This window comes from Peromyscus eremicus, chromosome 14 (assembly GCF_949786415.1).
Source record: "Peromyscus eremicus chromosome 14, PerEre_H2_v1, whole genome shotgun sequence".
NCBI classification, from domain to species: Eukaryota; Metazoa; Chordata; class Mammalia; order Rodentia; family Cricetidae; genus Peromyscus; species Peromyscus eremicus.
The window spans coordinates 63,357,054-63,382,269 of record NC_081430.1 but is presented as its reverse complement, the minus strand read 5'-3'; the positions used below and the strand labels follow the sequence as shown (position 1 = coordinate 63,382,269).

At 48.2% G+C, this 25,216-nt stretch overlaps 1 protein-coding gene and 1 long non-coding RNA gene across 4 annotated transcripts in view; one reads left to right on the top strand and one right to left on the bottom strand.

Annotated features, from left to right (window-relative positions):
* Positions 1–19,189, bottom strand: part of Ptprn2 (protein tyrosine phosphatase receptor type N2) — a 749,243-nt gene extending 730,054 nt beyond the window's left edge. Inside the window, exon 1 of the mRNA XM_059279385.1 lies at positions 19,081–19,189. Coding sequence (XP_059135368.1) covers positions 19,081–19,189 — 109 coding nt within the window. The remainder of the gene's footprint in view (positions 1–19,080) is intronic.
* Positions 743–4,493, top strand: LOC131924162 (uncharacterized). Of its 3 annotated transcripts, XR_009382805.1 has the most exons (4): positions 743–835; positions 1,914–2,071; positions 3,625–3,788; positions 4,137–4,493. It is a non-coding gene; the product is annotated as an uncharacterized LOC131924162 (long non-coding RNA). The 3 variants fall into 3 exon arrangements; XR_009382806.1 differs by having other exon boundaries at positions 3,674–4,493; XR_009382804.1 differs by having other exon boundaries at positions 3,625–4,493.
* Positions 19,190–25,216: the final 6,027 nt, after the last annotated feature.

Here is a 25,216-nt window from a genome sequence, read left to right as displayed (position 1 = left end):
CTGGATGGGCGGCACACTCACTCGGTTCCGGGACCTTGGACGGTGAAGGTGGGCCAAGCAGAGCTCCAGAGAACACCGCTGGACTGTGATACACCTTCCCCAGACCCCGCGACCTACCTATCCCTCAACTTGTAAGTTACGCCATTAAATAAATCTCCTTTTACTATGTGGAGTGGCCATAATAATTTCACCAATAGGGAAATGCAGAACCCTGTCTTGGTTCTGAATTTCTTCCATCACAGGAGTCTAAAGGAGAAAGGATCTTCCATCTCCATCAGTTTGCTCTGATGGGAGGCAGATGTAAGAACACCCTTTCCCTAGGAAGTCAGCTGCTGGCTGCTGTGGGATGTTCTATTGGTGAAATTATTAAGGCCACTCCACGTAGTTAAAAGGAGATTTATTTAATGGTGTAACTTACAAGTTGAGGGATAGGTAGGTCGCGGGGTCTGGGGAAGGTGTATCACAGTCCAGCGGTGTTCTCTGGAGCTCTGCTTGGCCCACCTTCACCGTCCAAGGTCCCGGAACCGAGTGAGTGTGCCGCCCATCCAGATCTCAGGTCTCCAGGCACCTCCCTTGGCCCCGCCTTGTAGGCGTGACAGCTGCCGAAGTCTCAATGGAGGTTGGAACTTCCAGATCAAAGCTGGAATGGCTACCCACTACAATGTTCTGTATGTTAAATGTGTTGCTCTGATTGGTTAATAAATAAAACACTGATTGGCCAGTAGCCAGGCAGAAAGTATAGGGGGGGACAAGGAGAGAAGAGAATTCTGGGAAGTGGAAGACTGAGGCAGAGAGACGCTGCCAGCCGCTACCATGAGAAGATGTTAAGATACTGGTAAGCCATGAGCCACATGGCAACTTATAGATTAATAGAAATGGGTTAATTTAAGATATAAGAACAGCTAGCTAGACAACTGCCACTTCCATACAGTTTGTAAGCAATATAAGTCTCTGTGTTTACTTGGTTGGGTCTGAGCAGCTGTGGGACTGGCGGGTGAGAGAGATTTGTCCTGACCGTGGGCCAGGCAGGAAAACTCTAGCTACAGCTGGCCTCTGCTTCAGCTCCCCACATGTTCAGTTCCTGTCCACGCACAAAGACACAATCAGAAGTCAAAGGAAACCTCATGGCTCCTGGACTACAGGGCACCTGACACCACATCCACCCGTGGCTAAATGATCTATACCATCTACTAGGCTACAGAATTCCTGTACTCCACAACTCGTCCTGTCTCCATGACCAACAAGCCTGACAAGGCTAAATGTGGTAACATTTCTACACATCGTACAAAATCCATTAGCTATTACACAGGCCATATTTATTTTTGGAAAGCTTTTCAATGTTGCCATGTAAAATATCAAAGCTGAAGCCCGGCAGGTCTGCCCAGGCCTTTAGCTCTTACTCATTAGCAGGCATGGAGGTTCCTGTCACACAAGGAACATGGCAAGCAGGTCCCCAATGAACCTACAAGTTAATTAGCAGGGAGGAAGTGTGTATCCTTGGGAGACACAGGCTAACCAGGATATGTGGGAGCCTTGTGCTAAAAAAGGAGCAGACGGTGAAGATGGGAGCTTTGGAGAGGCTCTGCAGAGATTAGAGATGACCATGGGCGAGTTCCCTGAGGGTGGAAAGGGCTCAGCTGTGCCAGTCCCCAGCCTTGTCCATCTGTGTCACAAAGTGTGTGGGACTGTGGTGACTAATCTTGGTTGTCAACTTAACTGGATCTAGAACCAACTAAAATGCAAATATCTGGGAACTCCTGTGAGGGCCTTTTGTGCAGATTCTTTGAAGTGTGATAGCCTCCCCCTATGGGACAGCATGTGGAACAGGGAAACTTGCTGTTTGCCTGCTTTCCCTCACTCTTGCTGGCAAGTCCATCTATCCTGTAGCTACGTCATTCCTTTACTGTTTTCAGAAACAGCTTCTTCAGACCTCCAACATAGACTGGAGACCAGCAGCTCTCCAGACCTTTAGTGCCAGATTGGGACTTCTGAGACATCTGGCCTCAGTGACTGAGACACTTGGTTTTGTATGTATTAGACAGCCCATGCTGGACTACCCAGACTATATCCTGTAAGTCAATCTAATAAATCCTATACACACTGTGGTGCTTTGAATGAGAATGGCCCTCACAGGCTCATATATTTGGATTCCACCATTGGTGGAACTGTTTGGGAAGGATTAGGAGGTGTGGCTTCACTGGATGAGGTGTGTCACTGAGAGCGGAATTTAGAGTTCCAAAACTCACACCATTCTCTCTCTCTTTGCCTTGTGGTTTGTGATTCCAGACGTAAGCTCTCAGCTGTGCCCTTACTCTGCCATTATGGAATCTAACCCTCTGAAACCATACACCAAATTAAATGCTTTCTTTTGTAAGTTATCTTTACCATGGCACACCCATAGAAAAGTAACTAAGATATTAAAATGTGTGTGCATACACACACACACACACACACACACACACACAGAGTTCTGTTCCTTTAAAGAACCCTGATTAATACAGGGACAGATGTAACCATCAACCCAGCCTGCAGCTCTACAACCCTGGCCTGGAATAAGAAACAACAGACAGTCCTGAGCACACAGGGAGAGGTACAAGGATTGTGCTTTCTCCATGAAATGCTGATGTTTCACCCACTTTGTGTCTCACAGAGGGGACAACCAGAAAAAGCCAGCCTCTGGAGTGGAATTTTTTTCTGAAGAAATCTAGAGGAACACAGCTGTTCAGATGCTGGGGCTAGAACCCCAGAGTTCTCACAGACTGGGACAAGAGCTCTACCACTGGGCAAGGCCAGCTTACAGGCTTGCTCTAGAGGAACATATCCTGGCCTGCCGAGCTGTCCACACACTCCTGGCTCACTCCTCCAATATGTGATAAGGAATGTGAGAGAGTCTCAGTGGATCCTTCCCAAGAGCTCCTCACCTGTGACCTTCAGCTGGCCTCTGGTCCTGGTTCTCCTACCTGCAAACTGTGGCATATTCCAAGTGTCCCCTCCTAAGTCTTTGTAATCTTTATGTTGCTATTAAAATTTGGCAGAGCTGGATAGTCCCAGATGCTGAGCCAAGTATTGGGGCATTGCAGAACCCTGCGAGTGAAAAGCAGGAACCTGGAACACTGGATACAGAGATTCCAGACGCAGATGAAACTCATAGAGGGGACACTTCAGTTCCACCCACTAATGTGGGGTCTAGGGTAGGGGTTAGGGAGCTCTTTTTTCATGTCTGTGGGGCAATCTACCAACTTTGCAGCCAGTAAGTGCACAGCAAGACGGGATCACAGATACTCTTACTGCCCCCCTCGCACACAAATCCAGTCAGAATCATTCCTTCTCATCTCATTTCCATTTCAGGAGTTTTTCATCTTCATCTTTCCCATGGTGATAGGAAACAGTCCAAAGAGGCTAAGATCCAGTTAATAACATGAGTTCCAGACACGAGCGTCAGGGCCCAGGGGGCCCAGACGGCCCAGACGGCACAGGCAGTGCTCGTACCAGGCCTGCCCCTCTGCTGAGGAAGCTTCGGTTTCTCACCAACTCCCTGTGGCTTCCTGTGATTATGTGGGGTGTTTTGTTTCTGATGTGTTCTATTTCATTGATAGCACACCTAATGAAAAGCATCTCCCTTAGAGGTCCCAGAAGAGCCAGACTCAGAGATGCTGTTCTGTTCCTTGTCCAGAATTTTCAAAACCCAAAGTGAACACTTGTGATGAAATGTCGGCTTTTCACGTCACAGTCATTCACCAGACTTCTCAAGATCGATGCACATGTCACACCACGTCCTCCAGCACCGAGTGAGTTAACCATGGTCACAAAGGCAGGCACTGAGAAAGCACAGGAATAGACAGGCCCTGGTGATCTGGAGGCAGGGGAGATTCTGGGAGAAGGGTCTGCCCCATCATGTCTGACGCACAGTGCCTGAAGGTCCTAACCCATACGGAAATCTGTCCGTTTACTGAAAACATGTTTTCATGGGACAATGGTACTGTTAGTTCATGGTGAGAATAGAGGAATATGTCAAAGCTCTGATTTTCTCTCAGCAAATGCCTGGTGCTGGTGTGGACAAGAGCAACCGTGGCACTGAATGAAATCTCTACGGACACAAATGTCCTCCTGAGGTTCACTCTCACGTCTCTGTACAGAGCGTAGCTAAAATGGAGCAGTGCGGGAACTCAGCACAGTTCTGAAAAGGTTCGTCAAGACAACCTGTCTGTAAAAGCAAACCACCACTGGAGGATGTCTGACTTTAGACCAGACCACGCACACAGAGACACATGGAAGGAGAGGCACTTCAGGCTGCAACAACCAACCCATCACTCTCCTGTGGATGCTCCAACCACAGACTCCACGCAGGAAATTGCCTTAGACTCGACGCAACACGGTCCTGTCTACTGTCAACGTTGCCACTTCAATGTCACCCAATTCCTGCCTCAGCATCTCCGTGTTTAGTTTGTAAATCAATACCTGGCCACTTGCATTGACTTTTTTTTATTAAGAAATTTTTTATTCATTTTACATCTTCCCTCCTCCTCCCCTGCCCCACCAGCCTACCCCCCCAACTCACCTCCATTCCTTCCTCTGACAAGGTAAGGCCTCCCATGGGGAGTCAGCAGAGCTTGGCACATTGGGTTGAGGTAGGATATTTACCAATCTGATTACTGGGGTAAGCCAGTTCAGGGACCCTCTCCACTATTGCTAGTAGTCTAAGCTGGGGTCTTCCCCGTGGATTCCTGGGAACTTCCCTAGCACCATTTCTCCCTATCCCCTTGATGTCTCCTTCTATCATGGTATCTCTTTCATTGCTCTCCCACTCTGTTCCTGTTCCAGCTCGACCATCCCATTCCCTCATGTTCTCATCCCCCATCCCCTGTAGAGCCTCCATCCAGTAACTGATGGAAGCAGATGCAGAGAACCACAGCCAAGCACCAGGCTGAGCTCCAGGAGGCCAGTCGAAGAGAGAGAAGAGGGATTCTATGAGCAAGGGGCATCAAAATCATGATGGGGAGACTTACAGAGACAATCAAACCAAGCTTGCATTGACTCTTTAGTTCCTTAAAAAACAAAAACGAAACAAACAAATAAAAAACTCAGGTAAACTCTATCCTCTTCCAACTTTCTGTAACCTGGATGTAACTCAAGTGTGATTTGATGGTTGAGATTGAGGGAACAAAGGATCTATAATCATTCCAAGTGACTCCCAGAGTTCTTGAGTCAAGAAAACTGATGAAGCTTGTAAACCTACTGACCTTATAGATTCCGACTCTGTGGAAAGACAAGTGTGCTGCTCTGTATTATTGGCATAGCATATTCATGACACTCTCTGATGTTTAAGGATCCCAGCAGGCCCTTTGGCCCTAATCCTTGTGGAAACAGAGCTACCAATACAAAAATGTCTCCATGAGGGCCATCCTGTACATACGCTGTACCTTCCCCACTCAGGCCTGAGGCACAGCATGAACTCTGCTGAGGACATATGGCCTGCAGTGACCCTGTCCATGCATCCATGACCCCACATGCCCATTGTCCCTACCTCCTGCTCCCAGGTCTTTGCTTAGCAGTTCTTCACTTACATACTGTAAATTTTATAACATCCATCCAGAAATCCTCTGGTACTGTCTGTAGAAAGGGTCACCAAATCCCAAAGTCCACTATGAGTCACAGAGCTCTGTTGGGGAACTTCAACATTAAAATTGCTTCTCATTTTGTTCTTCAGCAGTAAGTGACTTTGCTGATTTATAAATAAAGATAAGGGCATAATATAGACCACTGGGCCCACTGATGCTGCCAGCAGAGCCATGAAACTTGAGAATGTGAGTTTATATTTTCTAAATGGTTTAAACTGTATCCCAACTAAATATTCCCTAACTTATTCCCTGACATTCTCTGAGATGAAGAGTAGCGAAGTCATTTTGAGACATTCTGAGAATCATAATCCAAATCTAAAAAACATGTTAGTGAGATGGATAGCAGAGCCACTTCCTGTGAGTCGGTGCAGAAATGCATCTCTGCACAGAAACACTCGAGGAACCATTGTCCTCAGGCATCATGCTTTGTTGACAGTCAACACACCATAATACCCTCACCATTTTGGACTCACTCCAAGTGAGTAAAGTGAGACCTGCCATGGGATGCAGAAATACCAAAGTTGGGAGCCAACAAGGCCATAGCAGTTTCTAGACACAACTGATTAGTTTCAACATGGAAATTGTGGAAATTGCCACTCTTCCATATCACTTTTAAAACATTAGGTGCTGGGACTGGGGAGATATCTCAGGTGGTAAAGTGCTTTTGTACAAGCCCGTGAACCTAAGTTGAGATTTCCAGCACCCACATAAAAAGCTGGGCATGGTAGCACACACCTGAGACGCCAGCACCAGAAAAGCAGAGACAGGAGGATTCCCAGGGCTTGCAGGCCAGCCAGTCTGCAAATCAGTGAGTTCCAGGTTCAGTGAGAGATCCTGCCTCAGAAAATCAGATAGTGAAATGATTGAGGAAGACATCTATTCCAAATGTGGCCTCCATATGCACTGGTACACACATGGGGGGAAGGAGGGAGGGAGGGAGGGAGAGAGAGAGACAGAAAGAGAGAGAGAGAGAGAGAGAGAGAGAGAGAGAGAGAGAGAGAGAGAGAGAGAGAGAGAGGTCAACTCCAAACCTAGAGAAACCAGCAGAGCCCACACACTCTTAAGAGTCTTAAGAGTCAGAAGACCCAGACGAGCGGTGGTGGCGCACGCCTTTAATCCCAGCACTCGGGAAGCAGAGGCAGGTGGATCTCTGTGAGTTCGAGGCCAGACTGGACTACACCATGAGCTCCAGGAAAGGCGCAAAGCTACACAGAGAAACCCTGTCTGGAAAAACCAAAAAAGAGTCAGAAGACCCACTGACCACCAACCCAGAATCATGTGACCTTCAGAGCCCTGTTTGGTCAGTTTTATGGCAAGTCATTTCACAAACCTCAATCTGGACCCCCTGATGCAGAAGCTACTCACAAATTGATGGCACTGGCCTGAGGACCCTTCCCCAGCACTTGAAGTCTGTGCTTGACAGTTTGTGTATTCTGCAAGAGTTACTGAGACGCTGATAACTTCCTAAAAGCACAGGCAGCTATGAGGCCAGCCTGGGCCTCGCCCTACGTTCCTCTACATGGTATAAGGCCATAGTTTTCAGGCTTCACCTTGCCTTGAATGAGTGATTCTACTTTACAAGCAGCTTTTGGCTCGTTTAGAAACACAGACACATAGTGAATATGCACCTCATTGTGTACATAAACTCCACTGCCTTTCCAGCACCACCCACAAGGAGCTACCATGGAAAATCACCAAAGTAGATTGGGACCATGCAAACACATGGGTACCTTTAAAACATCAGGAAAAAACAGGTCCAAAAATTTACTGAACATATCAGACCAAGGAAGGGTAAAACTTTCAAAAAACAGAGTACACTTAATACTGTGAAGACAATAATACCCAACTTGTCATCTATCTGTATGTGCACATGGGTGTGCACCACATACACACACACACACACACACACACGTCACACTTGATATGGTAGCAAAGGCTGCAGCTGTCAGGAGCCCAAAGTGGATTATTTTGGTGCAGGTGAATAACCCACATGTGTTCAAACTCATGGTTCTCTGCAGCTTGTGACAAGACTCACAAGGTCAACCGTCAGTTTAACTCAGGTCCAGGAAGGGAAATCATAGGCGGTGATTCCAACATACAGAAGGGACTTAGTGACCCATACTTCCTGGCTCTGCTCCTCCACACACACCAGGCAGAAACAAAACTCCACCAACTAGACCCATGGCCAGCAACAAGGAGGTTCTGTCCCCTTCTCCTCCTAAGGCTTCTTCAAATTCAGGCCATACAGGACATCCATATACATGCTCAGAGAGGAAGAGGCCTGGTAAACCTGGTCAGTTTGGTAACTTCCTGAAGCTACTGAGTTGTTTGCTCCTTGAGCTTAATGAGCTCAAGGAGCATGGAATGCTTCACCTCCCTCTATAACACCCTGTGTTTTAATGAGCTTCCCTCCAAGATGCAATGTTTTACCTTAGAGGACACTGCTACATGACAGTGGGGACAGAACTCAACACCTCACTCATGCTGGACAAGTTCCCCACCACCAAGCCATTTCCTGCTGCCCACGTGGAGCCCACATCACCAACAACATTCCCTAAGTGCCCGCTCTGCTTCCAAGATGCTCACCCATATCTTTCCTAGCTTCTTGACCAGGCAATTCCATGAGTCCATCCTGCACATTGTGGGACACGGAGGGACATTTTTGCTCCCCATACTTGCTTGATGCTTATCCCTCTCAACTGAGCACCACTGGTTTATTCAAAATAAGTGATTGTTTCCAGGATCAGATCTTCCTCCCCTCCAGGGTACAAATTGAAATGGCCCACCATGCTTTCTTCAGGGATACTTATTTATTTTGCTTGAAAAAGCATCACCTTTTAGTATTCTGAAAGAACTCCAGCATGTAGAGTGTGACAGTAGCATGCCTGTGCCATCCAAGGGGAAGCTTGGTCTTGAGTTAGCACCTATTTAATTTTTCACAATTCTTTCCAAGAGGTGTCATTTTCTACACTTAAAACAATCCAGAATATTCTTTTACCCAATACTACTTGACTTTAAATTCTATGTAGCTGATGTTCTTTCAGAGTTCCAACAACAAACATTTAATCACTGAACAAATGTTATGTATTATTTAGCAGTGTCAATTTAGAGCAAGTGTATCGCTCTTCACCGTTTAATGCTGACTGATAGTATCAATAATGTCATTAACTCACACCCTAAAAGGGTTCTACATCTAAATTTCTCTCTCAAAAAGCTGTGAAGAATAAGAACAGGCATAATATCTATATAAATGTCCAAAAATTTAGTTCAATTGCATTTTCACTTTCCCATAATAACAACAAATCAAGACATCCTTCAAGATCTATATCTTACTTCTCAAAGAGACTAAATAGAAATGACCAGCCTGGCTTCTTTCTAGCTTTTGATGTTGCCTTGTCCCCTGCAGCTCCCATATTTCTAGTGAACAGACTTCTTTTGGCATTTCCCTGGTCATGTGCTTGGCACATGAGCTGCATACAAGGGTTTCCAGTGATGCCATTCACATACTTCTGTGTGCTGTGCCTTCCACTAGCGACCAGACAGAATCAGTTTAGCTCTTTTACATGCTACAAACAGGAAATTACTTGAACTTTAACAAAATGGGAAACAAGAAGAACATGATGACTGCCAGACTACACTAAAAATCAAGTCCTCATGGAGAGACATGGGGTTTTTTTCCTACTTAAAAATTACCTGGTCCTGGGCTGGGGAGATATCTCAGTTGGTAAAGTGAGGACCTGACTGAGTTCAGTCCCTAGCACCCGTGGAAAAAGCCAGGCATCATGGTGTTTGCCTGTAATCCCAGAGTTGGGGAGGCAAAAACAAGTGGATTCCTGGCCCTCAATAGCCAATAAAGCCTAGCCTAACTGGTGAACCCCAGATTCTAGGGAAAGATCCTATCTAAAAATCAAAGTGGCAACATATGAGAAACAGCATCCACGGTTGACCTCTAGCCTTCATGAACACCTGCATGTGCACATGTGGATGGAAAGACAGACAGATAGACACACCCACAGAATATATTGTTACTATACTGTTTGCTTGTTTAGCATATTCCAGGCCATGAGTTTGAAAATAAGAGCTTACTCTTCCTGAGTAAGCCCTAAACCTGCCCCAGCACCTACCTCCCTGGCTCACCACCAATCCCAGGATGCCACCGGTGCTCAGCACATATACTTATCTGTGTCTCTGAATTGCAAAGACATGACCATTGGCCATATACAGCTCAAGCTGGTTAGGAGCAACAGAAGAACTTCAGAGCTGGTAGGGAGGGCGGACAGCGGCTCTGGCACAAGGTAGAGAGGCACAGCCCGTCCAGACACCCTTAGTCTCATCATCTCATCTCACCAGTCTCCACAACCCTGAGGGTTCCTGTGAGTCAGGAGAGTGAGGAGAGCACTGACCTTCATCTTGACTGCTTTAGGAGAAAGCCTGGCTGCAGAAGGAAAGAGGCAGGAAGCAGCAACAGAGAGCAACCTAGAGCAGTACTCAGGAATCTGACACAGCGCCACACAGTGTACCCCAAAGGGGTGCTGTGCAGACTCCCCAGGAGGCCTGCACTGGACTATCTCCTTTGCCATGCCATCCTATAGCCCAGGGCTGGCCAGCAATTGCCTTCACCTTCCCCTGTGACCCACAGCAAGCACAGCCATGCTGGGTGACAGACAGCACAGCAGAGAATGTGGAGGCCGTTCAAGAGGCCATCCTTACAGCTCTCAAAAGCGGTGCAATCTGGACATGTCAAATATACTTCTAAAATTATCTCAAATTTTGCATTTATCAAATGTCTAATCATAAAATATTTTAAAGGAAATAATGTATCTGCAGAGATAATGTACTTGGGGCTGGAGAGATGGCTCAGCTGTTAGGAGTAGTTGCTACTCTTCCAGAGGACCCATGCTTGATTCTCAGCACCCCCATGTTGGATCACAGCCGTCTGTGACTCCAGTATCCAGAGATACCCTCTTCAGGTTTCTGTGGGCTCTAGGCACTCATGTGGAGCACAGATACACACCCATATACATTAACATCAAAGATAGTATCCTCTTACATCCTCATCTGCTATGCTTTTCACTTGATTGTGAGAAACTTGTGTAACTACCAAGGAAGCCATATTTCTTATGTTAAAGAGCTTCAAGCTGTTTGAAGCGATGTTGCAAAATATATCTCAAGTGAGACTGCCACCATTAATTATCCTTACATGGCAATAGAGTCAGGTCTGCATGCTAACCACAACATGCTTGCAAAATCTACCTGCAGTCTTACTGTTAAAATATAGTTTCCTTTCTTTGTCGTTTTATTTTTTATTTTATTTTTGAGACAGGTATCACTATGTAGCTCTGGGTGTCCTGGAACTCACTATGAAGACCAGGCTGACCTCGAACTCACAGAGGCACAGGCATGCCTCTGCCTCCTGAGTGCTGGGATTAAAGGAGTGTACTACCATGCTCGGCTAAAATATACTTTACATTCCAGTGAAACAGCACAGTTTCTGTAACCTTAATTATCCAACTTAAAATCACCTATTTCATGGATCTAAGAACCAGGCACCATGATGAAACATGTGAACATGATACAGAGAATATATGTGCAAAAAAATACAGGTGTGAGGATGCAGACATGATGATACAGGTGTGAAGAAGCAGGTGTGAGTACAGGATAAGGAGACTGGGATAAAGAGAGTGTAGTAAAAAAGCAAGTGTAAAGAGGTTGGGGTGGCGATGTGGGTGTAAGAAGGCTGTAGTAATGATGCAGATGTAAGGGTCAGGTATGGGGAGACAGGGATGAGGAGGCAAGGGTGAAGATCTTGGAGTGAGGAGGCAGGGCTGTGATACAGGTGTGAGAACATCTGTGTAAGGTGAATGGGGGTGAAGATGCAGACTGAGTCAGTTGAAGCTTGAAGAAGATGCAGGTGTGAGAACTCAGGTATAAAGAGACAGGGGCTCCCCCAACTTTGCTGGAGCTGTGCATCCCATGGTGACTTTCAACCCCATCTTTGATTAGAATTCTACAGTGCTGGTAGGGTAGAGGCTAGATTAGTTCCACTACAGCTAAATTCAGGCCAAGAGGAACACTTCCAGGGCTCTTGGACCCTGTTCCCCATGAGACACACCAGGTCTGTTTGCCAAGCTCTGACTACCTCAGAGAATATGTTGGCAGCTGACCTGGCCTCAAGTCACACCACAGTGTAGCTGCTGCCATGGGCTGCATGGCAAGCCTGCCAGAGTGGACAGGCCATCAGCAGCATCTTCCAGCATTAGCAGCAGGCCACAGCCAGCACAAGCCATTGCTCTGTCACACACAAGCTGACGCACTAAGCCAGGACTGGCCTGTAGTGCCCAGGAGGTTCCCTTTCCCCGTGGAAAACTGTTCAGCCTTTCTTCTAGAGTCCTTCCAGCCATGCCCAGACATACCCTATAGCTGCCTGCAGGACTCGGCTCAGAATCCAGAAGACCATTCAGGGCTTGAAGGTCAAAAAGCCTGTGTGGCAGGCTGGGTGCCTGCCTTCTCTGCACACACACGTCTTTGCACTCTTCGGAATGATGGGGGAAGTGTAAGAACAGGTGGACTGAGCCTGGTGCTTGGTGGCAAGCACACTCAGGATCATTCCCTTTAGTGGCTCACTGTCCTCTATAAAGATGAGAACGCGTGTGCACCCTTGAGGTTTGTGCACCCTCTGATGGAAACAAAGCAAGTGTCTGGAAACCCAGCTTTATAGATACCTCACTCCATTGGTTACCTTCCCGTTCCTGCCACTATGGAAAGGCTGAAGGTTTCAAACGCGAGCCATCTATTTCCAATATCAAGACTTTCTGAGAGCAAGCCAAATATTTGAATCTGATGACTAATATTAAACCCAACATAAAATTCACACCTGACCAAAGAGCATTTTGACAATTCCCTGGATCAGACCCAACCCATGTCGATGGATTCTAAGCTCTTCACAGATGGGTGATGGGACAGATGAGCCTGTCCCACTTCAAGGGTCGTGGGGCAAAAGCAGCAGCCTGCTTTGGTCAGCTGATTGCCTGTGGAAGACCGAGTTCTTCTAAGGGCCTGTGTCCTACAACAGGCAATCTCCCCAGCTCTGGGCTACCCACTAGGAAAAGGGAGGAAGCCCCTGTAGGTGACATTACAGGTCCAGCATTGTCTCCCACACATTCCTTCACTGCCTATGTTAGTTACTTATCCTATAAGTATGATTTAAAAAAAAAATACCCCGACAAAAGGAACTTAAGAAAAGGCTTATTTGGACTCTCAGTGCAAGGACGTAATCCGTCATGGTAGGATGTCCCAGTGGCAGGAGCTTGAGTCAGTTGGTCACATTGCAACAGCCCCTGACTACCTGAATACTGCAGATCTAAAGAAAGCCAACTGTACCATATGGCAATTTTTTCCATATGTATGTTTAATGTCTCTGTGTATGTGCATGTTCTCATATATATGGATATGTGTGGGGGATGCACATGAACATTTATGTGCTTGTTTATGAAGGCCAGAAGTTAATGTTGTGTATCTTCCTTGACACCTTACATATTGAGACAGGATCTCATACTAAGCCCGGGGATTACAGGTTTATCTAATCTAGCTAGCCAGCTTGTGCTGGGATCCCTAATCTCTGCCTTCCAAGCACGGGGATCATAGGTGCACCACGATACCCATGTTGTACTGACATGAGTTGTGGGGACCTGAGCTCAGCTCATGATTGTGTGGCAAGTACTTCGCCCACTAAACCATTCTCATTCCCATGAATGGTAACTTTCTCTCTTTAAAGCAAAAAGATTTCTTTTTAATTCTGTGTCTGTATATGAGTACATGGACATGAACGCAGGTGCCTATGGAGACCAGAGGCATCAGATCCTCTGGAGCTGGAATTATGGGCAGTTGTGAGGCACCCAACATAGACGCTGAGAACCAAACCCATGTCCTCTACGAGACCGGTATTGACGCTCCACCCCTGAACCCCCCTGGTAACTTGAAAACTGAATTTTGAAGGCAAAGCTCAGGGGCATGTTTTATAACTGAGTATTTGCTCCCCTCAGCATAACCCTCTCTCTCTCTCCAGGCCAGTGGTTATTCCCTAGAGCTGACAAGAAGTAGCCTTCGCTTCCAACATCAGACAAGGCTCCTAGAGGAGGCAGGTGACAATGCCTCAGCCAGTAAGCAGAGGGACACTGAAGCCAGCGCACCTGGGAGTCACTGCTAGCTACCCAGATCTCCTAACCAAGGCCCAGAGCTACTGGAGATAAGGGTCCAGGGTTCATTTCTGTCACCATTGGCCAGGTATAGGTTTGGATATGGCTATCTCAGGGAAGGTCCTTAACTCCAGCAATGGGGAGGTGCTCCCAGGGGAGCCTCACCCACTTTACTTCCTGCCCTACATATTTAAAGAGCAGCTGGCAGAGTTGTTGGACACAGCACAGATTCAAAGGGGGGGGGGGGACGACCTTCCTTGGACAAACTATCTGCACCGTCTCCAGGCAGCAGAGAAGACAGATGTTTGGGGCCTCCGATCAACTACAATCAGAAACAGTGAGTCCAGCTGGGTCTACATTTACCAAGGTCAATTTAGAGTAATGTAGAAACAGCTGCCAGGTGCTTTTGAGTGGACGGAGACTTATCCACGTGGTCAGCTGTTTGCTTTCTGTGAGAAACAGAACATCTTGTCAGAGTTGATAAGCCAGCCTTCTGGCTAGCCAGGCACATGTGTCCCGCACATGACCAGGTGAAAACTCGACCCTCTTCTTGCGGCTCTCATTTGCCTTCTACACATAAAAGATTCCCAAGTGACCAAGTCCTGCACACATTCAGGCATCCCTTAAATATCTGCCTCCCCAAACCAGAGTTACATTTAGTTTGGGGCGCATTTAGCTAAAAACATCTTTTCTGTTCACTTTCTACTGTTGCGATTGAGCACCATGACCAAAGGCAACTTGGGGACAAACAAGTTTACTTCAGTTTACGATTCTTAGGTCATGCCACATCCTAACTCAAGCAGGGCAGGAATCTGGAGGCCGGAACTGAAGCAGAAACCATGAAGGAACACTGCTTATGGGCTGCTCCTTAATCAGCTTGCTCAGCCCCACTTAATTATTGAACCCAAGACCACCAGCTCAAGGTTGGCACAGCCCATAGTGGGTCCTACCACACCAGTCATCAATCAAGAAAATACACCACAAGCTTGCCCACAGGTCAGTCTGGAGAGGGTGTTTTCTCAGCTGAGGCTCACTTTTGCCAAGTGACTCTTATGTCAAGTTGAGATAAAGCTAGCCAGCACACAGGATTTGTGATTCTGGGGCGGGGGCAGGGATGTCCTCCAAGAATAACACTTCTCCTTCTTTATTTACTTCTTTTTTTTCTTTTTGTTTTGAGACGAGGAAGGTCTCTGTGTAACACTGGCTATTCTTGAACTCACTATGTAGACCAGGCTGGCCTTGAACTCAGAGATCACTGTGCCTCTGCCCTCGAGCACTGGGATTAAATGTGTGTGCCACCGTGGCTGGCAACAAGTCTACTTAGAAAAAACATGAGAGAGGGAGAGTGAAGTGACCCATCCCCTCCCCACTCTCTTCTTTCTTACCCCCACATTCCTTTAAAAAAAAAAAAAAGAAAAAAGAAACTGATTCACAAATCAGGTAATACTGTAAAAAAAAAAAAAAACAGAACAGCATAAACAAACAAATGAACAACAGCAATTGCAATGTAAAAGAATCTACAAGGACCCCAAAGTTGATCAGAGCATCAGGCCTTGAACTGAACACTAACACTGACCCCAGGCTACAGCCTTGGTCTTCCCAGGGGCTGGGAGACCAAAATAAAAACTACATTGTTGGAAGTACATCAGATGTCTCAGGGGTGTGTGCAGGTGAACCCAAGGCCGCCTAGGAGTAAAGCAGATAGATACAGATGAAGTGTCCTCTTCCTGGGGAGGGGCGGTAAAGGAGACCTCTGATTGGTAATCTTGACAAAACAAGTCTGCTTTGAAAGAATAGCTGCAGGCGTTGAAATACACAGCAGGGCTCAGCAAAAAAAGAAGCCATTTAGACCATCTTTTTTATTCCCTGCCTGTCCCTCACAGGCTGACACACAGAACTGTCATCTCTGGACAGAGGAAACAAACACCTCACAGCTCCACGCTGCGGGTGTCTGGTTCCACGCAGGAGCCCCATTGTCTAGCACCTCTTCCTGCTGTAAGACCAGAGTTCTCCACAGACCTGGAGAGCAGCACCTGAAGCTGATGGAGACACACAACCACCAGCAGAGCCAGCTTCAGCTCCAGCATAGGGTAGGCTGCTCATTTCTGTAGAACCAACAGAATGAAAATCTCCAGGCCCCGTGAGGCAAACATGGATCTGTGCTTTTGTGGGAGGAAGAGTCTTTGATTTAAAAATAAACAATCACGCCATGTAGTTCACAAAGCCAGTCAACCCCTGCCTCTACCAGCTCTGCATCTTAGCTCTGCGTGGGCTCGCTGGTGAATGGAAGCGTGCGTGAGCAAGTAGGGAGGAAGGAACAAAGGGTCAGAAGAACGTTCTGTGAGAAAGGTGAGCCCCAGCTTTGGCAAATTCAGACCTGTCACTTTAGCCAGGGGCTGGCAGGATCCTTTATCCATCTGCCCCTTTGGTGTGGGGGCTACCTGAACAAGTTCACAAACAGGCCTCCATGGAATTATAAAATGGTGTTTATGTTCATGTCAGACCTCAGGAAAAAGTCTTGAGAACCTGGAAAGCATGGGGTCCTGAAATTCCAGAAAGAAGCAGAGGACAAGGGACAGTGGGAGCAAGGACACCCCAAAATGGGAGAATATGAAGAGAAATTCAATGGGCTGTCACAAAACTGTCCCATCAACTCAACTATAACTAGTCTCAGAGATCATTAAAATCATCAGGAATCCATTCCTGCCAGAGATATAACAGAAGGAGAGGTCCCAGTGCAGGAGCTAAAGTGGTACAAGAGTAGTGTGAAGCCAGGCAAGATGGAGGATATATCCAGCCTCATGGAGCATGGCTCAAAGTGTTGAGGACAACCCCAGGTATCCCACTTACGGCCTTGGGTCACACTGAGAGCTTTGGCACCATTTAAATGGGAAGAGCACCCTGCTCACTAAGGTGTCCCACACTGGAAGAATCAGCCCTTCCATCCTGGTAACATCCAGCCCTAGGTCTAACCCACAAGGCTATTTAATGCAATGGAGGACCAGAAACAAAACAAACAAGCAACAAAAAAACAAAACAAAACAAAAATGTGGCTCTCCTTCAACCATCTGTTCTGTAGGCCTCAACCCAAGGTTAAGTATAAACAGCTAAATAAAGAAATAGATGTTATGATTTGGGGTATAGCTCTGTCATAGAGTACTTGCTTAGCATGCACAAAGCCATGGGTTCAATACCCAGCACTGAAAAAATAAAAAAATAAAAAGGGAAATTGAGAACAGATGCCTCAGCTTTGCCAGATTCCTCCTTTTGTGTCTTCAATTATGTACGATTATTTGAGTCAAGGCTCTTGGCATGGCTGTTACGAGACCACAGAGAACACAAGCAGCAGCAGCTTTCATAGATTGGCCCTATGCAGTTTCTGACATCCTAAGAATGGGCAGCCCCACTCAGAGAGCTATGCAGCCAGCCCAAGGGGAGGGAATGCTGGGGTCAGTGCATACTGCGGAAGCCAGATCCAAGTACCTGGGGAACAGAGGGGCTTTAACAGTTGCCTAGAGGCTTCAGAGCATTCCTGATGAAGTCTGGGGTCTGTACTGCTGCCCCACAAAACAAACATTCCTGAGACTGCCTTATGAACCATGGTATCACAGTCAGTGACAGGATGCCCACCCCGAGACGGACAGGGGAACAGTCACTGACCTGACCCTTTGGGCTGAGCCGTCAGACAATATACTTCTGCCGTGTACAAGGTGGAACAGCAACTCAGGCCACACCTTTTTGATGGCATGGCTCAACTTTGCTTGTTGTCAAGACAACACTACTGTGTTAGGCAGGTGTCCAGGGTGGCTCAATGACTACTTTCCAAACACTTCCGCCTTGGGGTCTCCTTTGCCACCCCTCTTACCCCCAGCCATCTTCCCTGTTCTTTGTGCTTTTGGCAAAATGCTATGAGCTATTACATAGGCAAGCAGTTCCTCCCATGCAATGCCATAAGGTAGGTCTGTCTGCTGCTGTCCTGATTCTCCCTGACCTGTGCCCAACCTTGCGCATGTAAACGGTAGCATCTGGCCATCTGGGCAAGCAGACCTCTCATGAAGTGACCGGCCAATTTCTAACCAGTAAGAAAGGAATGCAGGAGAGAAAACTGATGGGTGTCTTAGCCTTCTGGGCTCATCTGGGGTGAAGTACAATGCAAAAGCATCATCTCCACAGAACACACACACATCTACTGAAAACAGGACACATTTGGCCACCCAGGAAGGAATAGGGGGCCTGTGAACTGGTCCTGGGGCAAACAGACTGGAAAAAGACCTGTTCACGGAGTCTCAGGTGGTAGGCAGGGGGCTCCTTTCCATCCTAAATATTTTCTCCAGCTGCAGACTTAACTAGACCCTCGGTGTGAAGAGATTAGGAAGCCAGGACAGGCGGGGAAACAAGCCCTTCACCAGCCCAAGGGCTGAGAGAGCAAACCCAGCTCCTTCCCTGCAGTCCCTTCCTTTGAGTTTTGCATGGTGGAAACACCCCTGAAGACCAGAAGCAGGAGGAAGGAGGTGTGGAGCCTGAGGGGAGCTCAGGCCAGGGCTGAGGCTCACCCCTCTCCACCTACCATCCACAGGCGCACACTCTCTCCTCTAACGCTGATTGTTCTAGTCCATTATGTGTGGTAATTCTGGCCCCAAAGCCTCTTACAAACATTGGTTTTATGGTAAATCTCCTTAACAGACAAGATTAGCAGGAGGGAGGTGCCATGTCAGAAAGGCCACCAATTCCGCCCTCCCTCCCTGTCGCCTTTCCTTTTCCTTCCGCGTGTCAGGAAAGGAAAATGTCGGTTCAGTCTCCCCCGGCAGACCGAGGATTTGCCTCGTGAGCAGGGAACGGCAGGTGCAGCGCAGGGTAGCAGGAGAGGCCAGGCTCCAGGGAAGGGCCCAGCCACTCACCCAGCCGCCTCCTGGCCCTTCAGGCAGCACGCGGAGCACACGGACACAGGGAACACGAGAGCACGCAGGGCTCATAGACACTTGGGGCACGCGCAAAGCGGCGGACACTCGGGGGTGCACAAACATGCGGGGCGTGGGCAACCGTGTGGTCGAGCTGTCCCGGGGCCCCTGAGTCCCTGAGTCCGTGGCCAAAGGGGGTGGGGTCGGCCACTGGGGAGGGAAACTGAGGCGGGGGGAGGGGGGGCAGCGAAACCCGCCCCACGTAGCGGGCGAGGACGGGCAGACGCACGGCGGGCCCCGCGGGACCTGCGGCTGCGCACGGGCACACAGGACCCAGCTCCTGCTCCCATCCCGGCGCCCCTCACTCACCCAGGCGCCCCGGGGGCTGCCGGCCGCGGGCAGACGCGGGGGCGGGCAGAGCGCGAGGCAGTGGCGGCGGGAGCAGCAACAGCAGCAAAAGCGGGAGCGGCGGCCCCATCCCCGCAGCCGGGTGGCGCTCAGTCCATGGCCGCGCGGGAGCGAGGACCGACGGGGTACTTAGCCGGGCGGCGCCAGCTCCTCCGGCGGCGCTCTCAGCGCTCCTGCGGCGGCGCCGGCCGAGCTTCAGCACCGGACAGCGCCGCCGGCCCCACCCCCCGCCGCCGGCCCCGCCCATGACCACGCCCTCTGTCGGCCATGCACGCTCGGACACGCCCACCTCGCGGGGATGGGCCGGAGGCGCGCTCCCGAAAAGCGGGTCCTAGCCAGACAAGCTGAGGTCCCTCCGGCCTGGGGCCTTCGAGGGTCACCCTGCGGTGCCGAGACGAGGACGTGGAGAGGACACTTGGAAGTGTGGCTGTGCTACCGAAACACCGCATTCCTCCTCATTCCGTTGTGTTTAGTTAGTAGGTGGCGGCCGCTGTGGGGTCCGCAGGGGTAGGTCCCCCTGGGAGCTGCGTCTGAAGGTAGGCAGAGTTTGGCCTTGGCAACAGGAAACTAAACTCACACAGAGAGGAAGCCTGAAGGGAAGGCTGATGGAAGGTCTAGGCGGGGGTCCTCAGACAGCTCGAGAGGAGCCAGGATGACCGTGGCTCGTACCCCGTGCTGTGGTCAGGTCAGGATTGCAGACATGTTTGCCTGGGGTCCTTCCATGCTCGCAGTCTAGTCCATCGCTGGAATGGCCAGGGGAATCTTGGCCATCACTGCCAGCGCTGAGGGGCCCAGTGCAGATTCTCAGGCCACTTTCCAAAAGACCCAAGACAAAGAGGACGACGGGATGGAATGAGGCAGTGCCCCCGGCATCAGAACACTGGAAGGGCGTGTATATGAGCGGGTTTGTTTTGAGTGTGACAGTCTCAAAGTATGCTTGCATGTGAGGGGACAGGCCACTTCCTCCCTCGCTTCTCCCAGAGAGCCGATCTCTTCCCAGTCCATGTCCTTGTGGCACTGCTAGGAGCCCTGGCCACCCACACCTGTGTGCTCCCCTCTGACCGGCCTTCCCACTTCCATCCCTCCCTTCAATGTCCCTTGGACAAAGATGGCCTCTATTTGGTCTGACTGGGACTTGGGGTGGCAGTGAGGGAGTTATATTTCAGTCCAGCCTATCTACAACTAACCAAAGTAGCTGTTGGGCCTGGCAATTCTGAGATCACTATTTCTGACACCTGTTGGGCCCCATCCTGACTCACCTTTCAAGCCTTTTGTCTCTCACTCCCAGCTCCCTTCTGTCTCAGCCTCTCCTTCAGACCATGTGCCCCCAATTGGGGAAGTGAGAAGTCACCTTTATCCCCAAAGGCCTTGGGGACTCCCTGGGAGAAGAAGCATCCACTCCAGAAGACGCCAGTACTCCACAGTGACACTGTCCTCTCCAAAGCCAGACCAGCTGTGGCATGTGGTCCTGCAAAAAATCTGTCTGCTTAAAACGGGCAAGGAGCCTAAGAAACACTTTGGCCCTGCTTGCCATTTTCAGTAGCCTGGACTGTTTATTAGCAGTTAGAACCTGGCACTCTACCCCCAAATGGTGCAAGACCCTTGAGCAGACACCAGTGAGACTGATTCTCTCACAGACTCTAAGAACTGCTGCCCATGCCATGCCTCAGCCTGACTAGGGGCAAGAGAGGATGAAGGTTGATAGAGTATCACCTGACAGACTGGGTGGGCAGATGTGTCCTCGGAGATCCTAATAGTCATCTCATGAATCTGGGGACAAGAACAGCAGGAAAAGAAAGGACAGAAGGCTGGGTGGGACCTTCATGACAGCAGTATTCAGACACTGAGGGCAGGAACATGCCGCTGATCAGTGACTTCTCGGGAGAAGGTTTTGTCAGCTTGTCCTGATGCAGTTTGCAGTTTCTCCAGTACAGAGGAACAGCCGAGTGACACAGCACTCAACTCCACGTAGAAGGGTCAACTCCCCAAAAAGCAAGACCTGATAACACCTACAGTGACCCAGGGAGCCTACACCATCTGTCACAACCATAGGCAGCTAAGTAGAGCACCAGGAAGACCCAGAGGAGCTTACCAGAGCAGCCTGTGCCTACATCCGGGAGCACTGTTTATTTTGGGCTGTGGTGTGTCTCTCCTCATCTAACCTTGTTTGTTCTTAAACAAGTTCCAGGTTGGGATTATTTGCCCTTTCGTTATGTGACTTAACCATTTCCTGAGCAAGGTCCTATCTCACTCCTAGGGCCTCAAACTTCAGAGCTCTGCGTCTACATAAAAGTAGAAGAAAACGCCCAGAAGGAAAAGTGAAAACACACGGGCACAGGAGGGGCTGCAAAAATTAACCACAAAGACAGCACAGGGCTGGGGAGGAGGCTCAGTAGATAAAGCATTTCCCAAGCAGGTGTGGGACCCGTGCAAAGTGAGGCACAGTGGCACCAGTCTGTAACCCTGCTCCTACAGGAAGATGAGGGGCAGAAATGGGAGAATCCCCAGAAGTGAGGCAGGCAAGCTTAGGGAATAATTTACTAACCTGGAACTGTACTTGGTTTAGGTCATGCACACATCCCTGCTTCTAACAGTGCACTTAGCAGCCTGGCTCCTTTATTTACTTGCACTATGCACACACATCTCTCTCTGAGAACAATACAATAGCAACCTTGGACCCCAACCTGCTCTCCTCTGACAGTTCGTACTCGAATGCATTCCCAGTACATTCTAGAGGGGCAGCCTGAACTGCTTTGGGGTTCACGTGCAACAGGGCAAAACTATGAAAACTGTGTCTTCAAGTGAACTTAAGAATCTATTTACTACCTTACGTCTATGCATAATTGGGTATGCATATAATTACAATCAGATAAATTATGGGGAGGATCACAAGCAATAGGAAAAATGATTATATAACCTTATCTATTCATCAAAACAGAGAAACACCCTCACTATGACCCTTAATAACCAAGCCTCTCCTCTTCTTGAACTCCATGAAAGGAAGTCCCAAACAATAATTGGAGCCCAGCTCTGAATCATGACAGTAGATCCCTCTCTAATCTGTACTGTTGCTTCACTGTGAATAAAAATACCTTGCTACTTTTGCAAATCTGTGTGATCCTTTATTTCAACCCTTTCAATAAGAGGCCAAGAACCTGGAAACAAGCTTTATGGACCAGTTGGCCTGGTATATGCTGTAGCAAACAATAAGAGGAAGAACATGTCCTAAGGTATGAGTCAAAGACTGATAACATAGGATGTCCTCTGACCTCCATGCCATGGTATACTGCACACAAACACATATCAGGTACACACTCAGATAATATGCATACCAACACTACAGGAGAAATAATAAAAGCTAAGGAAGAAGCCTAAAGCCTTATAGATAGAACAGAGAGTTCATGGCCAGCACCATCTGTTCCTCCTGGTCTGGGCTCTGCACTCTGACCAGGACAGATAGAAAAAAGAGCTGGTTTCTGTTCTCTGTCTCTGTCTCTGTCTCTCTGTGTCTCTGTGTCTGTCTCTCTCTCTCTCTCTCTCTCTCTCTCTCTGTCTCTCTCTCTCTCTCTCTCTCTCTCTCTCTCTCTCTCTCTCTCTCTCTCTCTCTCTCTCTCTCTCTCTCTGCAGTTCTGGTTTCAGCAAGGTCTTTGTTTTCCCATGATGAGAAAGCATTCATTTCATCTACAATCCTAATCCTAAATCGAGGGTTCAGGCCCCAGTCCACATGGCTACTTCACAAGTCCCATCTGCCTGAGGAGTCCCACAGTGGGACTCAAGGCCACAGAGCTCACATCCCTGTTCTGCAAACTCTTGTTCACTCTGATGATTTCACTGCATTCATCAGTGCTCAATTACATCAGAGTGCACCAGAATTGTGGTGATGTTTAACAAGGGCTAGAAATCATTCAAAATGGGATGGCTATGCTTCTGATTTTCTGTTTTAAAAAAGTCACAAGGATGAAGAGATGGCTCAGTGGTTGAAAGTGCACACTACTCTTTCGGAATTCAGTTCCCATGGAGGCTCACATCGCCTATAATTCCAGCTCCACATGGATCGGGTGCTCCTGTTCTCCATGGGCAGCACACACACGTGCACATGCACATATTGTGTTGTGTTACAAAGAAGCAAAAGAAGGCCATAGTGGTCAGTCTACAAAAGAAAGCTGATATATAAATTCTGTTCAAGAATGCTTTTTTTTTTTAATAAAGAAAAGAACTCAAAACCACGACTGGGCTTCAAGGAGGGAGGGAGAACACTAGACAGAAACAATACACCATATGGAGAATCCAAACATAACAGGGCCTTATAGGAAAGGAGAGCTATCCTTTAAATCCTGGAGAGAACCAACTGTCATTATGAGTGGGAATGGGAGAGAGAGAGGAGCTTCCTGAGGAGCCCTCAGAAGCCTTCAATTCCTAACTAAATTCATGATCAGTTTCCCTGGTGACTCTCAGTCCAAACCCCAGGACAAAAGAAGGACCTAACTTTTATAACCTTTTAGGGGTAGTGGGAGGCTTCGAATGGCATGATTTACATCACCATATCATACATAACAAAGAGAAGAGAGAAACCAGGGACCAATCAACAGCTCTGTCAAGTCACAGAACGGAATCCTTAACTCTCTGTTCCAGGAGTGGGGCCTGATTCAGGCTATGGCATCAAGCCTACAGGTGCAAGGCCTGTGTTCCAACTACAGAGGGATGATGAGATGTCTGTAGGCCCTCATGTAGAAGAGCTCCACCACAGCATGTGACCCAGCTGTGAATCTCAGGGCTTACACTTGTCAGACAGCACCATGGTAATCCTATGCCATGATTTCCTTCTCCAGCGGGAAGGCCAGGGGTTTCGTGTTTTCAAGCACCAATGGCTGTTGAAACAGCTCTACAAAGGACAAAGAGTGGTAGTTTAATGTAAATGGCCACCGTAATCTCACATGGAGTGGCACTGTTAGGAGGTGTTGCTTTGTGGGCATAGGTATGACCTTGTTGGAAGAAGAGTGTCACTGTGGGGAGGGGCTTTGAGGTTTCCTAAACTCAAGATACCCGCCCAGGGTCACAGACCATTTCCTGTTGCCTTCTGATCAAGATGTAGCCTGCACCATGTCTGTCTGCACAACGCCATGCTCCCCTCCATAATGATAATGGACTGAACCTCTGAATTGTAAGCTGCCACCTCAATTAAATATTTCCCTTTATAAGAGTTGGCATGGTCATGGTGTCTCTTCACAGCCATAGAAATCCTAACTAAGACAGTAAGCTTTTAGAGAAAGAGGTCATTTAGCTTCTGCATGCTCCCTGTTTGTGAAGAAAAGCACCTGGAGGGAATAGGAGGAAATAGGCTCAATCCTGTTCTCTTAGACAAATTTTTTAGTTCTTACTAAATGACACAGTACTTCTGTTCAAAAATGATAGAATTTGAGTTACTAATTAAAAGAGTCCAAACTGCCTGATTCCTACTTTTAATTGCTTTCTTCATCATTTGAACAGCCCACACTGCTAGCTGAACAGCAAATATGGCTGTCAGCCCCTGGAGAGGACAGTCAGGATCAGGCTGTGAAGTCTACTGAAAACTCTATAGGAATAGCAGCCAGTCATTCTGACCCTTGCTGAAGCTTAGCATCGCTATGTAAATGCCACCCCACTCCGTGAGATACTGTTCCACAGGAGACTTTGCCTCACATCCCCACTACAGGAAGTTTCCGTGCCCCAAGAGCCCCTGATCTTCAACAACAAATGCCACTGACTCCAGAGTGCAATTCCAGAGTAAGAGAGGGAAGGTACACACACTCCCAATATTGCTCCAGGACCCTGAACCTCTGATGAATTGGGCTTGGTATGCTGTATACTGTGTTAATAGCATTTTGCTAGTTAGGAGACAATAAGAAACAAAATCACGAGGTCTGGATTGTTTCCTTTGGTGGTGTGATGTTGGTGGGGAATATCATGGTGTCATGATGGTTAGGACTGGTTTTGGTAGTGATACTAATGTTTGATATGTTGGCGGTAATTGTAATGGTGTTGGTGGTTGTAGCAAAAGTGATGGAAGAGATAGAGGCGGGTGCTGGTGGAGGTGTGTTGATAATGGTGGTGAAGACAG